Genomic DNA, 17,602 nt, shown 5'->3' on the forward strand with positions numbered 1-17,602 from the left:
ATCAAGTCTTCCGTTCGTTGTAACTGCAATGCAGTAGTGCATAATGCAGGTGTCCTTGAGACTGGATAAAGTAAGACAGTCAGACAAAAAATGAAAATGCTACACAAGGCGAAAGAAAATAGGTTAATACAGATGTGATGTAGGATGTATAACTTGATTTTACTTACTGGTGTACTGTTAATTGTTACTTTTAAAAAGTACCATTTGTCAGTGGTTTACACTGTTACTACTGGAATTAACAGACAGATGGAGAAAGTTTAAGACCACAGTCACTCTACCCAGGAGCAGTCGTCCTACCAAAATCTCTCCAAGAACAAACTGGAAAATCATCAAGGAAGTCACAAAGAACCCCAGAGTAACATCCAAGGATCTGCAGGCCACCTCACCTTGGCTAATGTGAGTGTTCATGACTCAACTATCAGAAAAAGACTGAACAAGAATGGTATTCATGGAAGGATAGCCAGGAGGAAACTAATGCTCTCTAAAACGAACATTGCTACCTGTCTGAAGTTCACCAAAGAGCACATAGATGATCGAAAAGACTTTTGGAACAAAATTCTCTGGACAGACAAGTCAAAGGTAGAACTTTTTGGCCTCAATGAGAAACATGTTTGGCGAAAACCAAACACTGCGTTCAAACAGAAGAAAGTCACCCCAACCGTCAAGCATGGTAGTGGGAGTGTGATGGTTTGGGGCTGTTTTGCTGCCTCAGGACCTTGACGGCTTGCCATCATTGACACAACCATGAATTCTGCATTTTATCAGAAGATTCTAGAGGAGAATGTCAGGCCATCCGTCCTCGAGCTGAAGCTGAACCGAAAGTGGGTCACGCAGCAAGACAATGATCCTAAACATACAAGCAGAGCTACAAAAGAATGCCACCAGAGGGGGTGACACCAGTTACTGAATCTAAAAGTTCACATACTTTTTCACACATGGATATTGAATGTTGAATCATTTTTGGATAAATAAATATTGAAAAAGTATCATGTATTTGTGTCATTTGTTTAATCGGATTATCTTTATCTATTATTAGGACTTAGATTAAGATTCACAAACTTTTTCTTGGCACTGTGTATGTTGATGTATTTTGACATTGCACTTAAATTACTTGAACCAATTATTTTGAAAAATGGAACAGAGTTTATATTAGCAGTATAGCTAAAAACAAAAAACAACACTGTCAGATTATTAATGGAATAAAATGTTGCAAACAAGGGTTATTTAGAAACTAAACCTATGTATCTTTATTTATCGGTGTTGAGCATGTAGACAAAAAAAATCTATTTAACAAAAAAAAAGTATGATTTTTACAGTACCTCCAGTGTTTTGTGTTTTTATTTGGGGCTGGGGGCTTGTGTGTCTCTGTTCCAAGTACTGTATTGTTTTGAAACACGCATTTTTGTGGCTATTATGTCCTGTGCAACATAATTGTTTTAAATCTATCGTTGATCCACTTCGACTATTGATTGTTTAATTTATATTAAAGTTCCTTGAGGTTGATCCTCGTACACTTCTTGGCAGTGCAATGTGTCTCATCAGTCTCTGGCATGCTTACAGGTTGTTGCTCTGGGATTTTTCTCTGGTGAGAATACCTACCTCCAGAGCAGCTGGAACATTCTGGATGGGGTGTTGGTCTTCGTCTCAGTAATTGATATCATTGTCTCCTTGGCCTCCGCTGGGGGAGCAAAGATTCTTGGGATACTTCGGGTTCTTCGACTGCTGAGAACACTCCGGCCGCTAAGGTGAGATCCGGACATCACTATTTAGTTGTTTCTTTTTACTCAATTTGTTAGGCACTCTTAATTTTACATGCAGCTCCATTCATGGCATACATGGCCTGAATTTCTTCTTAACCCTGACCACAGTTTCCTGTTGTCATTCAGTCAGGTCTAAAAGCGTGACATGCTTTAATGTGGTCATTCTGAAAGGTGTTTTCATTGAAAGGTGATACAGAGAAGGCATGCATTACATGGAAGACAATTCAAACAACAACCTGAGTTAAATTGGAGAAATTCTGTATTGTAAAGAAAAAGCAAGACGTTGTTTACTCCTTGCTATCATTTCTTACAGTACACAGCACCACTATCCCAATTCTCCTGTCACCAAAACACATAGCAGAAACCATTGTATTCTGATTATTGCGGGAGCCCTGGATTTTCCCATTCAGCACCAGGGGAGACAGAACTATGGATCTTGGATTGATCAGAGTGCTTACTGTAGACTGGTGATCCTTATATAAAAGTGGCCTAATACAGTTTTGATTATTATTACTAAAGCATTGGAGTAAATTATGTTTTCAGTTTTTTAGCACTATAGTAAAATAAATTCATGTTTTAATTAGTTTGGTCCCTAGGAGGATACAGGTGTACATTCTTTCATGTTTATTGAGAATATTGGTGTCTTTATTCTGTTTCCACATGGTAGCTCACAATGCAACCGATGACAGATAAATGAGGAAGTACACAGTATCTTCAGTGTTTATTGGCACGTCTAGACGTGCACATCTTAATGGTGATTTAATCGACAATTCTGATCTTATTACATTGTATTATTGTAATATATTAGTTAAATGTCATAGCCAAATTAGTCTCTCTCTGTCTTGATTATTAAAATGTATTGTGCTACCACTATTAAAAAAGGGTTAGGGTTAGGGTTAGGGTTAATTATTTAAAAAAATAATTTTTCACAAACGTGGGTCTTGTTAGCAGACATCTGTTGATATCATATTCCAATCTATATTTTGTTGTGTTTACAAAGCAGTCGAATGTAGTTGTAATATTTTTATCTATATAGGATACTTATCCGCTATTCAGTGTTATTCAATGGGCTGAGCTAATGTTTGAAATAGTTGCTGTTAATAACCATAGTATCTAGTCTTTTGTAATCACCCTTAAATTGTCCTGATGGTTAACCAGGTTACTTGATTATAAAGTTTCACAGGACTGTCTCCTGCCTCTGCAGCATAATGACACACTATGAAAAGAAAGTTCAGCAAAGAAATAGCCATCGAGAGAGAGCTGGTTCAGGCCTTCAAGGATTCATATATCCGCAAAATAACTTTAGCAGAGAGCCAATTGAATTTTTCTCATTTGATATATTAATTGTGTTAGATGTGAATAAAACATGTATATTAAAAAATGATTACTCTCTAGTCATGCAAAGATGCATCATATTTCCATAAGGAAAATAAAACTAGTGACGATGTAATAAAACTTTTATTAACGTTAATGATTATCAACTCATGATAATGGCATTCCCTGCTCCTGTAAGGCTTGGGGTTTATTATGAACATGTGTGTAATGTATTATTAACTGATTTGCTTCATATCAATTTAATTGGAATAACAAAGTAGTTTTAAAGTAATCGCATTTTAAATTTTAGTTTTAAAGTAATCGCAATATATATTTTCCAGTCATCAGTTTATCAAAACAAACTATTGAGCGTGTCAAAAAGCTTTCAGTTTCTGTATACAATGAGCACTCGTTGACACTGTGATCTTGTGATTCCTTGCAGAGTCATTAGCCGAGCTCCAGGCCTCAAGCTGGTGGTAGAGACCTTAATAACATCTCTTCGGCCCATTGGTAATATTGTGCTGATCTGTTGTGCATTCTTCATCATCTTCGGTATCCTCGGGGTGCAGGTACAGTACCTATAAGCATGAATTAACTATGGGGTTCAATTCAAGTTTACAGTGCTAGCAGGAATAAACTAGCAGCATCTTTCATTTCTTTCATTCTTTGAAGCTGTAAAATGTCGTATTCATGAAAATGATACAACGTAAACAAATACAAAAATGTTAAAGCTGTGAATCTCAAATTCCTAAGCTTTTTGGTATCATAAGTATGTGCACACCCCCCCCTAGCCACATGTAAAGATGTAATGTGTGGTGGACTTGTGTTGGCCTCTGGCTAGACGCACAGCGGAGGTCAGTGTGCTAAACCTGAACAATGTTCAATGTGACCTTCCAGAACAGGAAATAGGGTTAACAATTTGTAAATGGTTTATGGGATCAACAGTTTGTGAACACACAAATCATTTCAGGCACGTGCATTAGGTATGTCCTTTTCTTTTTTGCATTGCAACCTCAACAGCTGTCATTGGATTTACTTAACTAGCAATAGTATTTAAAATCAAAACCTTACAAGCTATTAGTTGAATTACCATTTTCATAAATAAATAAATAAATATATAAATATATATATATATATATATATATATATATATATATATATATATATATATATATATATATATATATACCAGTCAAAGAAATAGGAGCAGAGTTGCCTTCCCAACAGATCTGCTTTGATCTCTAGTGAAGGGAACTCGTCCAGAATGACTCTCCTTTCATCCCTGTCTGGTCCTAACATCAACGGGCTGTCTGTCACAACTTGCTCTGTGCTATAAGGGCTAATGAACTTTTGTAATATTGTGTTTCATTTAAAGGCAGTTCTCACTGTTTTGTGTTTGCCTTCTCTATAACCAAAGCCAGATCTGATCATGTGTAAAAAAAAAAAAATTAAAAAATTAAAATGCACATACCGAAACTGACCCTTTATTTTGCAGCTGTTTAAAGGAAAATTTTACTACTGTGATGGATTTGACACAAAAAACATAACCAACAAATCTGACTGTCTGCAAACAAACTACCGATGGGTTCGGCGAAAGTACAACTTTGACAACTTGGGACAGGTATGGGGGATACGGAATGACTCATCAACGCAATGTCATAAAGAAAATCACAACAGAATGTGATGACTGGAATAGTAAATGATGTACTAAGTGAATCTAAACAAGAAGAACAGTAGAAGAGAACTATGCTATTTCATACCCATATCAAGAAATCTGTACATTTAACTGAAATAAACAGTGGCAGTATTTTATGAGTGTATGAGCTAAGTTCGAAGGAAGCGAGTATATGTGTGAGCTTTGCTTTGCAGGCCCTGATGTCGCTGTTCGTGCTCTCCTCCAAGGATGGCTGGGTGAACATCATGTATGATGGTCTGGACGCCGTGGGGATAGATCAGCAGGTACGATGATTAAGTCAGGGATGTTTAATAATACAACCCCTTTACTGTACCTATCGAATCGTCTATGCCTCGCACTGCCTTTATTTAAGCAATGCAGATTGCTGACATTGCATTGTTGTTGCCTGGTTCTGGACAGACTATAGTATCCAAAATGGTTGGAAGTTAGAGTGCTGTTACTCTTCTAGTACCCTTTAATTGTGTAATGACTAAATGGCTAACAGGATAATGAATAATAAATACAGTATGCAAGGGCTGATGTGAAAGACTACCAAACTGCAATTACCTGCAGTTTTAATTGAAGCTGTTCAAGTCAAGTACAATGAGGAAATGCAGCTGTGAAACTGGCCAAAGTCCTTCAATGTATAGGTGTTATATCTGTTTGTTGCTTCCCACACTGCTCCCAATTAGAGCACACCAAGATTTCTCTCCTTCATGCTGCTCTTCTCTAGACAACGAATGGATACATTGTTTTAGGATTAGAAAGTTGGCTGTTATGTGTCCAGTCCTGGGCCTGCCTTGAATAGTTCTGTTTTGTATTTGTAGTTCTCCTTAGGCCTTATTACTTATCATTCTAGCTTTTTTCCAATGGCAACTGGGCCCCCATAGACCGAATTAGTGGCCAAAACTGTTTTGATTATCCCTCATTATATGGGACATTATAAACTTTCTCAGTCCTGTTTCAACGTTTTTGCTGACTTACACTTGGATGTCATTCATTCCTTGTATTATAAAGTCATGATTTTATTTTTAAAAATGCATATGCAAACCAAGACATTCCTAATGAAGGGGCCTGTTGTTCTGTATTTCCATCAGCTGAGCAAGTAGGCAAGCAATGCATGAATCGAGTCTTGCAGAATGTTATATTCTAGTATTGTGTATGCTATTCCTGTTGCCAAGTCATAATCCCAGTATCTACCACTTGATAGGAGACACATTTGGAACTCCCTGTAGTCTGACTGTCAGGTCTGATATCTATGTATAAAAATCAATGCACTTTAATACAACACCTATTGACAGCAATATGTCCTTGAACATAATATACCTTACCTTTTTCTTTGAAATTGTGCTTGTCTTCTCTTCTTCTGTTCCACTTCTGGAGAATTGTTTTTATCCTCATTTGTTTCTGACAGCCTGTTAGAAACCACAACCCGTGGATGCTGCTGTTCTTCATCTCCTTCCTGCTGATCGTCAGCTTCTTCGTGCTCAACATGTTTGTGGGCGTGGTGGTGGAGAACTTCCACAAGTGCCGCCAGCACCAGGAGGCAGAGGAGGCACGCCTCCGAGAGGAGAAACGTCTCCGGAGGCTGGAGAAAAAGCGCAGGAGTAAGGAGCTATACGTGTCTGGTCGGTTGAATATCTTTCTGAGCCCTGCCTGCTTCCAGAATCTGAAAATAAAACAATTGTAATCTGTGAGAACTGTGCCGAGGGAACGAGAGAGTGGCAAAAAGAATCTTCTCATCATGTTAACATAAAGCATGCCCATGCATGCCACACAAATGTTGCATGAGGGCATGACAAAGCAGCTGGCTTGAAAACACACTACTGAGCAGCAAAACAGGAAAAAAGCTCATGCAATCCTTGATTCTTACAAAATACAGTAACCTAATCTAAAGTACAAAACAGTTGGCTTGATTTATCTTTCATACTCCAGAAAGAAAAGAAGAAATGACAAAACCCTTTCCTACCATTAGACTGCTGCCAATTTCTTATTTAATTGATAGGAGAAGAGAGCATAATTAACGATCCATTCAACAGTTCTTCATATTGGCGAGGCTGGGTCTGCTAGTCATGATGGTTCTGTACCTGAATTAATGTTGGGCTTTTAATGTGGATAAAATGTGGAATCTATCATTTACATTTGTTTACTGCAAAGGAATACTCTAGTAAGGCTATCTTCCAAATGTGGCCATATTGTTTACCTATAATCCTAAAGTTTATATGGAGTGTCTTTTGAATGGCTGTCGAATTAAGTGATACCACTCAGTCTCCTGTGTGTACAACACAGTAAAATCTAAAAAAGGCCTTGGGCTAGCTTGGTAGGACACTACATAGCAAGGATAGCTTTGTAAGTAAGCTTGCTTACATCCCCAAGCACTCACTTTTCAGAGTTATTACAAGCACCCACAGCATAGCAAATACAATTATTTTCTCACAGATATGATGAAATCACAGATGAGGAACCACAACTGGTTGTAACTGAGAAAAAGGCAAGCCTCAGTAGTTCTGTGCATGGTTTATAAACTGGAAAAGATAAAAGCACACAGAGCTCATTGTCGGTTTTTGCTGATGAAGACACCTAAACCTTGAAGTGACAAGACTTGTGATCGATATGGGCTTCAATCGCAGCTCTCTGTATGCACAACACTTAAAATAATGAATTCTGCTAATTATACAGGTGGTGGCTTAATCATGCCTGTGACAGTGTTCCGTTCTGTTCAGAAAGCCAGGTCATTGTGCACTACATTGCAACATCTTTCCTGTTTAGAGGGGGAGTTGAGATTTATTCCATGTAGGGCGGTGGGCATTTAAATTATTTTGCCCCTATTGTAATTTTTTTTTATTCTAAATTCCATACATAATGTAGGCTTACTAATGTTTACAATGTTACTGTTACCATACATGTGAGAGATGTTTGCAGAGTTTTTACATTTATTGACAGTTCCACGGTAGGCTAATGTGTTTAAGAAGCAGCTAATTCCACACAATTTAAACCAAAGCGACAACCGGTAATGTAGATCAAATTAGCCAGATTCGCGTATGTTAATAGACACACAGGCCTCTACAATGTAATACTAATGGTAGGTTTTCAAGTGCGTGCTGTTTTTTTTTGTTTTTTTTTCAGTACGGTAGTAAAAGAACACCCAAGCACATTGTGATCAAGACTGTGCAGAGATTTGATGGCCCATGTGAAGCGAAAGTTTCTCCTAAAACTTTTTGCAAAACCTTCAGTTTTGCTTGTGCAGATACATAATTCATTGATTTGAAGTGTTAGCTCTCTCTCTGTCTTCCCTGTGTCAGTGAGTCCACCAAGAAGCTAAAAAGCTAAAAGTTATGTATCTGAATCCCCATAGCCCTGTTGTTTTTAACATCGCTCCTGCTGAACCTCATAGCATGCTGCTGGAAGCTGTCAGTATACCATCAAAGTTGCTGATCTGCACCAGTCCAATTTAGTAACAGCTTTAGGTATCAGGACTGTATGAAGCCTTCATATCATATATACATATGTAGCGATCTCGGTTCCCGCAGGCAAGCGCATCATACAGGGTGAGGCAATCGCACACAGACGGAAGGCTGTCGTGAACCCAGGACCTCTAGCATTAAAGCACAGCGGCAATACCACTGTACAAAAGAGTCGGCTCCTTTTCATAAGGCATATATGGGGCTTCTGTCTTTGTATGTGATTACATCACCTACCAGCCCTGCTGCTGCCATCCTCCGTGCACGCTACATTCTCCCCTGCCATCCTTAGGTCCGCCTCGGACTTGCTCACCAGGCTACAGTCCGACGAGTGCGTGCCGGGGTACCTCCATCCCACTACTGACACCAATGTAGCGATCTTGGTTCCCGCAGGCAAGCGCATCACACAGGGTGAGGCAATTCACATCCAATACTGCTGTACAAAAGAGCCAACTCCTTTGCAAGGAGCGTATATCAGGCTTATGTCTCTGTATGTGATTACATCACCTACCTAAGGAGTCGGCTCTTTTGTACAGTGGTATCGGTGCTATGCTTTACTGCAAGAGGTCCTGGTTTCGCGTGCGGATTGCCTTGCCCTGTGTGATGCGCGGGAACCGAGATCGCTACACTGGTGTCAGAGTGGGATGCAGGTACCCTGGCATGCACTCGACAGACTGTAACCTGGTGAGCAAGTCCGGGGCGGACTTGAGGCTGGTAGGGGAGAAGGTAGCGTGCATGGGGGAAGGAAGCAGCAGGGCTGGTAGGTGACGTAATCACATACAGAGACATAAGCCCGATATACACTCCTTTCAAAGGAGTCGGCTATTTTGTACAGCGGTATCGGCGCTATTTCTCATGGGAAGATCATGATCAGACATGCTGTCTAGTGCATCCCCAGGAAATACACCAGGATCACAGAAACTGACATATCAAAGAGAAATCCCCTTGTGCCTAGATGAGTCAGGAAGCAGGTAAACAACATAAATAGAAATATATCAAATGAATTACAAAATGATATCTCAAAAGTCTACCAGAAGCCATGATAGTAGTACAGAATTTACTAGATTTTAATTTTTTTGGAAAACTACAAAGCGGCATGTAAATATGTTACCGTAACATTATTCAGCAGGTTTTCGTTCAACTTTATGAAGCAAAATTAGTTAATTCTATAGGATAATGCAAAACTTTTGGCCACAGGTTTAATTTTATTAGATGACAATTGCATCAACTATAGACTCTTCCATTGTAACACTATACATTTCACTGAAGAAGTTATTCCAGCACCGCAGTCTATAGCACTGGTAAAAAAGCATTATGGCAGTTTATTCTCTGCAATACCATAATTGGAAAGAAACAGTGCTGTTTCAGTTATTATACTGCTTAAATTATTATTGTTATAAAACACAGCTCTGATATACATCAGTACTATTACGCTTTTTTAAAAACTCAAATTATGTCTCTTTAAACTATAACATCGTGCTTCATGGAGCTTCTGGCTTCTTTCATAGAAATAGAAATTCCAGTTTGTTTCACCAGGACCTTCACAGACATATAGTCTCAGTGTGTCAGAAGGGAACAAACACGTTTCAGGGTTACTGGATTGGGTTTGTCAAAGCAGATCTCTCTGAAGCCACTGTCATCAAGATACGAAGTGGCAGAAGTGTACCTCCACTGAATTAGGGCTGTCAGATCTACAAAAGCTCTAGTTCTCATTCTTAACCGAAGATAGACACTGAACAGAATTATAGTAAGTCAGCTTTAACATTTTTTTTCAGTGCCATATAGTGAACCCTAAACAAATGTATATGTCACTGTTTGCACACACAAGAAGACTTGAATATATGGGCAGGACAAAACTAATCGTACTGAATAAAGAACAGATTGCCTCTGAAAGTATACATATTGTATACGTATATACATATCTAATCTATTACTAAATTAAATAAAAATAAACTGTAAAATACAAATGTGGTGGGGTCTCCTGAGTGGTGCATCCAGTAAAGGCACTCCGACCATGGACTGGAGCTATGCCACAGCCGACCATGGATGGGAGTTTCCAGGGGGCTGCGCACAATTGGCCAAGCGCTGCCTGGGAGGGGTAGGGGTTAGGTCTGTTAGGGAGTCCTTGGCTCACCACACACAAGCGACCCCTGTGGCAGGCCGGGTGCCTGCAGGCCAGCCTGTACGCAGTTCAGAACTGCATGGTCCTCCAACACTGTAAGTTCTTGATATGACTGCGTGGCGGGCTTGCAGTGTGAAAAAAAAAACGGACGGCTGACGGCACTCATTTTCATCTCTCCTGAGTTAGTTCAAGTGTTGCCACCGCGGTGAGCCAGGTTGAATAATAATTGGTCATTCCAAATTGGGAGAATTTGAAAATGAATAAAAAATAATTGTTAAAAAATAAATAAAATACAAATGTGGTATAACATGCTATGTGAACACTGATTGAGTATGGTCATTAGTACAGTAGTATGGTAAAAGCACAGTTATTATAGTGTAGTATTGTGTGGTAGTTCGGATTTTGTGTATCACTTGTCAATACTCCCACAGTGTCCTGTATATTAGCTGTAGATTTTGACTTTAAAGAACAAAAGTATTGTTTGATTTTGGAAATAGTATTTTTTTAAAACATCTGTTTATAAGTGGCAGACTCAGAAAGATGGTTTGTGAAGTGTGTTCAGTGTTATTGTAATTGCTGATGAGAACTTTTATGTGTAAAATAATATCATGGCTCTTATTTGGGCTATTCAGACTTGAATTTCAATTGGGGAAAAGTAATATCCTCTGTTATCATCATGATCTATGCATTTCATTTTAGTTTATATTTATTTATTTTTTACTGTATTATCTGAAGATTCCCGTCTGCCCTAAACTTGCAAAGCAGCAACGCATGTTAATTTGAATATTGCATGCCTTAATGCAACAAATGTAGCAAATGCACGGGACACATGCATGAAACATGTAACCAAATAACTTTTTTAATAATTTTTGTTTCTTTATAAGAATTGGATTGGGCCATGCTTTAATGATCTTTGAAAGAAGTAGCAAAGCATATATGATTAGTGAAAGTACTGGCAGGCAATGGTGCAAAAAAAAAAAAAAAATAACCCCCATTATTATTATTGTTACTACTTTGGAATCTAAATAAAGTAATTACAACAGTTGATTAGCCCTGGCCTGTTTGGTTGTAAATTTGACAAACAGTAGTGCTCTGAATAATGATTTTGCTTAATGGGTCTATGATGTTAGAATTTAAAATGATGGCTGAAAGATAGTAGTAATAAAACTATAATCTTTTGGTCAGGAGCTATGGTAGTATTAGTTTTTTTTTTAAACTACAATAAGCTCTTTTTTCCATCCCCATAAGCAAAAATCAATATCTACAAGTTTAAAAAAGTGATAAATAATACAATTGGGAATATATTCCCAATTGTACTTGCTGTATGCTAGGTGGAAATTCACAATAAGTGGGCAGGAAATGTTTAAATGTAATATACTGTATGCAGTATATCATCCATCCATTTGGCAGAATAAAATATTGTGTTAAAGCATCTTCTGCTATTCTCTTTTTTTGCATAAGTAATTTAGTCACTAAAATATTCCCAAACTAAACACTGAAGCAGAACTTCATTGTTACTGATAATTTGTTCATCAAATTTGTTTAAGTCAAAATGCTATTTGAGGAAAATCTTGATGCATTCCACACTTAGAACCAATAACTGCAATGTAAGCTGAGTTCACATGACTAGTCGCTTATTGTTAAGAGTCACAGACCCACCTCTGTTGTGCAGTATACTGCTGGTTTCTGTTGACTCATCCTTTGCTGTCTCTTGTTGTGTATAGAAGCCCAGCGCCGCCCGTACTATGCCAATTACTCTCCTGCCCGCCTCTACATCCACACTCTGTGTACCAGCCACTACCTGGACCTCTTCATCACCTTCATCATCGGGATTAATGTCGTCACCATGTCCATGGAGCACTACCATCAGCCAAAGGTAACAGCAGTGGCTACTACATGAAAACGGGGCTGTGCTTTTAAAAGTGAACTGTGGTATAGGCGTGATGTGGCGTGGTGGAGCGTTCAGCAAGCTCCAGATTTACCACAGTACAATGTCATTGAAAGTGTCATACATTTAAAAAACCATTGTGTTTGACCACCCGTGGATTTATAGTTAGCAACATGGCTAAGTGAGTAAATGGAAAATGTGCTGATTAGACTAAAGGGAATCATGATTCAAACTGACAATTCAATAAGGTCTATGAGGGACCTCACAAGATACATGAAACTTCAAGCCAATTCCCTATGTGTGTTATGGGTGTTAAAGATCCAGCGGCTCTTCTCGAAGGCCAGAGGTGCTGACCCTGTTCCACAGTCCATTCCCCTGAGAAACTGTACCACAGTGCCTCAGCAATGGACAGGTCATTTGTTAGGGTTCAAGGTGAGGGTTTAGCTGTTTAAGGAGCAGCTGTTCGAGGAAGTACATGTTTGTGATGTCTTGAAGGATACATCCATTCTAATTTTTATTTTATTCTATTTAATTTATGTACCAACTATGTACAATTTCAATCCCAGCTCTGGTCATCTGGGGCCCTGAACAGGTGTAGTTTTCATTTTAATCAAGCCCTGTATTGTAAATATGCTTTGTAAACCTGACACTTTGCTTGTTAAGCTGTAGTGATTATTCAGTGTGCATCCTCAGATTACCAGCTGCAATACCCTGCTAGTATTTTAATGTCGAGGTGGCTGTAGAACAAAATCTAATGTGGACAGTGTCCAGCAGGTGGGCTTGGATTATAAGACTGGGGGGTAATAGACATTAAGTGCAATCATTAAAATGCCAGTGGCGCCACACTTTTGTATGCAGATTAATCACTGATACTCTGCTATTGAGTTCTCTGGTACAGTCATAGTTTTTCTGTTTGTATTTCCCCACAGTCCCTGGATGAGGCCCTGAAATACTGCAACTACGTGTTCACCATAGTGTTTGTGTTCGAGGCGATCTTAAAACTGGTGGCATTTGGGTTTCGAAGATTCTTTAAAGACAGGTGAGATGTCATGTTAATGACAAGTGTGTTCCAGTGGTTAAAATCCAGAACTTGTAACCAGGAGGTCACCGGTAGGTCACCAGGAGGTGACCAGGAAGTCACCTTGTGACCCTGAGCAAGTCACTTAACCTCCATGTGCTCCATCCTGCAGAAAAGATGTTAAATCAATGTCCTGTTCTAAGTGAGTCTGCATATAATGCAGAGTTCACAGCCTACCTCTGTAAAGTGCTTTGTGATGGTGGTTCACCATGAAAGGCGCTATATAAAGATATTATTATGTTATATTATCAGATGAGGGTTTTTTTTTAAGTAAACCGGTTGATTCTGTATTTTTATTTTATTTATTTTATTTTTTTTTTACATGCTTGTTTAGAGTAAACTTCTTTACAAACTTTGTAAGATCAGGCCCTTTGATATTTTGGCATCTAAAGTAGTTCATCCACACCAATGCACAGCTCAACTCAGCTCAGGTCCCCAAGCAACAGGGCTTTTCCTTTTACACTACTTGTCTGAGATACACTCTGCCGACAGATCCTCAACACTCTCAGCTTTTAAGACTAGTTACTGTGACCTGAGCTGTCGTTATTGTTTTTGGTGTCTACAAAGGGCCTTGACACGCACATACAGTACATGGAAGGCACTTTATTAGATCAATTCAAATGTGTGCTCTACCTTGGAAATTGATTTATTTTTTGTTTAATACTTCTGTGTTAAACAGGCAGCAAGCAATAAACACAACAGGATTTGGAAGGGTTATTCTTGTTTGATGTATGCCAGGAACGTCCTTGTGTTTTATAGTCCACCATGCTTAACAGGCAGTAATCCTGGAACATAATTATAATTTTTCAATACAAGTGAATGACAGAGACCCCTTCAGTCCCGATGGAGACAGGGTCATTCAGATTTCCCTATAGTTATATGTCCATAATGAGCCCATTTCATCCATGTCAAGGATTCAGATTGGATTAAGTTGCTTTCAGTCGTCCTGCTGGAGAAAACATGACTGAAACAACCCACCACACAGTTTTCGAGAGGTCAGAAATATAACACCTTGCTTCTTTAAAATGATCATGTACAGTGTATAAAGAGTAAGATATATTTGTAAGCAGATAATGTGTTTTGACTAGTGTTACATAAAAGTGTTGACTAAAACACAGTGCTTACTCAGCCATACTCATCTGAACTGACAGTTGCTTCGTATCACGACAGAAAGAAAGTTAAATATTCTGGCAGGGCTTGAGTTTCTTGCCTCTCACTTCTGACTACAGGCTTTGTGCCCTTGGAGGGTTTATACTAATTTATTTTTAGTTTGATGGTACAGTACATGATGGGCATTATATTTCTTCACACTTTGATTGTGTGTGAGTGTATGTAGTCATACATCCTCTTACTTCTGTTCTGAACTGCGCATACATGTGTGCTAAATGTAAATATGAGAAATGCTAGTACCCGCCATGTGAACAGTGTAGTTACACATACAACATGCTGGCCTGTGATGTCACAGGTTTGAACAACACTGCTGATTGAGGAATGGAAGTGTCAACAGGTTAATAAGATAGACGAATATAAAAATCATTTTCCAGAACATTTGAATGTATTTATGCTGGACATATAAGTCTACATGCAGGACTGTCCTAGTTGAGGAAATGAGGACTTATTATTATTATTAGTAGTAGTAGTAGTAGTAGTAGTAGTAGTAGTAGTAGCAGTCCTATTTAAAGCCCATAAATGGGACCGTCCAATGTAGAGGACATCTCCAGCCGTCATTTGACGGCTGGAAAAAATAATTCAAATTAGAATCCTCAATTTGAGGATGCTAAAAGGGATGGGCTTTTAACTAATTTAACGAAAAACCAGAAAAAAGGACTGTAAATTAAATGTTTAGAACCAAAGGGGAGGTGGTACAGAGCACGCCCCCTAGAGTCCACTGGTCGACAAAGGATGCCATGTCGCCAGCAGACTCCGCGTGGGTGCGCTCTAACTGAATCCGGGAATGGACGAGGGCCCTGAACATGGCCTCGCAGTCAAAGAGACCTTCCCCGCTCATCTTACGCTTCCTGGTCTTGTAAATTGCTAGTTTAGCAAGAGCCAGGAGCAGATTCATGAGGAGGTCTCTCTTAGTAGTAGTAGCAGTATTTATTTTTTAGCAGACACCCTTATCCAGGACAACTTACAGTTGTTCCAGACTATCACATTACAAAGATTAACCAGTGTATGTATTGCCTGCAACACCTGTGCACCGTCAGCTCATAGCAGTATAAAGAAATCCATCTTGGACCGCTCAGGGCGACAAGATGAAAGGACAAGTTATAATAATACCTGCTCTGCTCTTGTTGGTGCCCTAAAGCCATATATTGAATTTTGGTCAGAACTATGGAAGGGGCAAAATGACAAGAGTGACTGTTATTAGTAATGTGATGAATGTCTGAAATTACCTTGGGTCAGAATTGGTACGGGGGGGAATGGAAGCTATGACAAGAGCGGCATCTTTGAGTGGCTCTGGCAATATAATTCAATACTCCTCAGTGTCTTTGTAGCACAGCAGCATCTCAAAGCATGTGAATGACAGGCCAAGGTGAAGGGAACTGCTGCAAATGTAACGTTGGTATGTTTTATTTCAGTGCCAGTTGTGATGATGGTGTAACTGCTATGGACTTCACTAGGAATCAAGCCAATATCCTCAGAATTCAATTCAAATGTAGTCTCCTGGCATGATCTGATCTTGATCCTAGAAATTACCTTTTCCAAAGTGCCACACTGATTGAGTGCAGGGAGAATATCAGATCCATCGAGTGTCGGTCTGATTGATTTGACTTGGATTTGGGGTTTTATTTATTTATTTATTTTGTAAGATTAATTAGGAGTGATGTTTTCTATTGAATGTTTTTTTTTTAATATGTTAGGACATTTTTGCATGTATGTAGAATTGATCAGTTTAGTTTCCTTCATTTATTTATTTTTTTCTTGGACAGATGGAACCAGCTAGATCTGTCCATTGTACTTTTGTCTATAATGGGAATAACATTGGAAGAAATTGAAATGAATGCCTCTCTTCCAATTAATCCAACAATCATCCGCATCATGAGAGTGCTAAGAATCGCAAGAGGTACAGCTTTTAATCTGCCGTTTTTTCTGTTTGGAGTCTTTCTTTGAGTTTTGTATTATGGAAACACAAACATCAGTACATGTGTTGCTAACAAAATGAGCGACCAAAATGAAAAATAAACAAAAGCATTGACTTTGTGTAAGAAACTAAACAATTGCAATTTTACATTTGAAATATGCTGGGCATTACTCCATGATTAAGTGTTTTTTTGGGGGGGGGTTGAATACTTATTGAATCAATTGCAAAAAATAATGGCATTCCATTGTCCTGCCTATTTCTTCTGATGGAATTGGGCAATATATCACTTGTGTCTGTCAGAGTTGATTGAGAAAGAGATTTTGAACAAAGCAGTCTCAAAATAATAACTTGAGCATAAACCATGGTAAAAACCTTTTTCACAATGCATACAGTAATGGATTTCTGATTTCCCTCTTTCTCAGTTCTGAAGCTATTAAAGATGGCTACTGGAATGCGAGCTTTGCTGGATACAGTGGTGCAGGCTTTGCCACAGGTAAGGATCCTACTCTGTGAACACGGTGTGTTTGTCTGTCATTCTACTGATCACTTGAATGTATCTTCAGAACCAATAGATTACTCGTTGGAATAAGGCTTTGCTATATTCTTCAGTTTAACCATGCAAAATCTTTAAATAAATACCGAAACATATGCAGCTTTATCTGTTTCTGCATCCAACTTTCATCTATTTATTGGCAATAAAACAAGACACAGAAGTATTATTTTGAAAAGGTGAAATTCATCCTGATAAACCTGGCTTTTTGTTATTATTATTATTATTATTATTATTATTATTATTATTATTATTATTACTAATTTCTATTCTTTCTCTGTAGTGTATTGTGTTTTGGGGGTTTGAATAATGAACAGTAAGATTAAATTAATTCACAGTAACTGGAAATATGATTAAATAAGGTATCTGAAAAGCTGATTCTAAAAGGTTTCCAACTCTGTGGTCCCCAGCAGGTGCTACTCTACTAAGGCTTCTAGAGGCAAAGGTTACATTTTAGCTCTGATTATGTGAGAGTGGAGAGTGCTCCCAGTGAGGCATTGTTGTAGACAGTCACACTGACACATTGTTTACATGGATGTCTGAAACATCAATGTGTGGACCATGATACAGAAAATATCAGTGTCGGTTCACCGAGACAAAACATAGACTGTATTAACCAGGCCTGATGTCGCTATTGAACTGGAATGAGTTGAGGCTTCCTTTTAAAAT

The 17,602-nt window shown here is 38.6% G+C and overlaps 1 protein-coding gene across 1 annotated transcript in view; it reads left to right on the forward strand.

Moving 5' to 3' along the window:
* Positions 1-17,602, forward strand: part of LOC121300795 (voltage-dependent T-type calcium channel subunit alpha-1H-like) — a 75,224-nt gene that overhangs the window by 51,195 nt on the left and 6,427 nt on the right. The window contains exons 19-27 of the mRNA XM_041229671.1: positions 1,561-1,745; positions 3,517-3,643; positions 4,570-4,695; positions 4,944-5,033; positions 6,164-6,356; positions 12,057-12,208; positions 13,150-13,259; positions 16,232-16,365; positions 16,806-16,876. Of these exons, the coding sequence (XP_041085605.1) occupies positions 1,561-1,745; positions 3,517-3,643; positions 4,570-4,695; positions 4,944-5,033; positions 6,164-6,356; positions 12,057-12,208; positions 13,150-13,259; positions 16,232-16,365; positions 16,806-16,876 (1,188 nt within the window). The remainder of the gene's footprint in view (positions 1-1,560; positions 1,746-3,516; positions 3,644-4,569; positions 4,696-4,943; positions 5,034-6,163; positions 6,357-12,056; positions 12,209-13,149; positions 13,260-16,231; positions 16,366-16,805; positions 16,877-17,602) is intronic.

Source organism: Polyodon spathula, chromosome 26, assembly GCF_017654505.1.
Source record: "Polyodon spathula isolate WHYD16114869_AA chromosome 26, ASM1765450v1, whole genome shotgun sequence".
NCBI lineage: Eukaryota > Metazoa > Chordata > Actinopteri > Acipenseriformes > Polyodontidae > Polyodon > Polyodon spathula.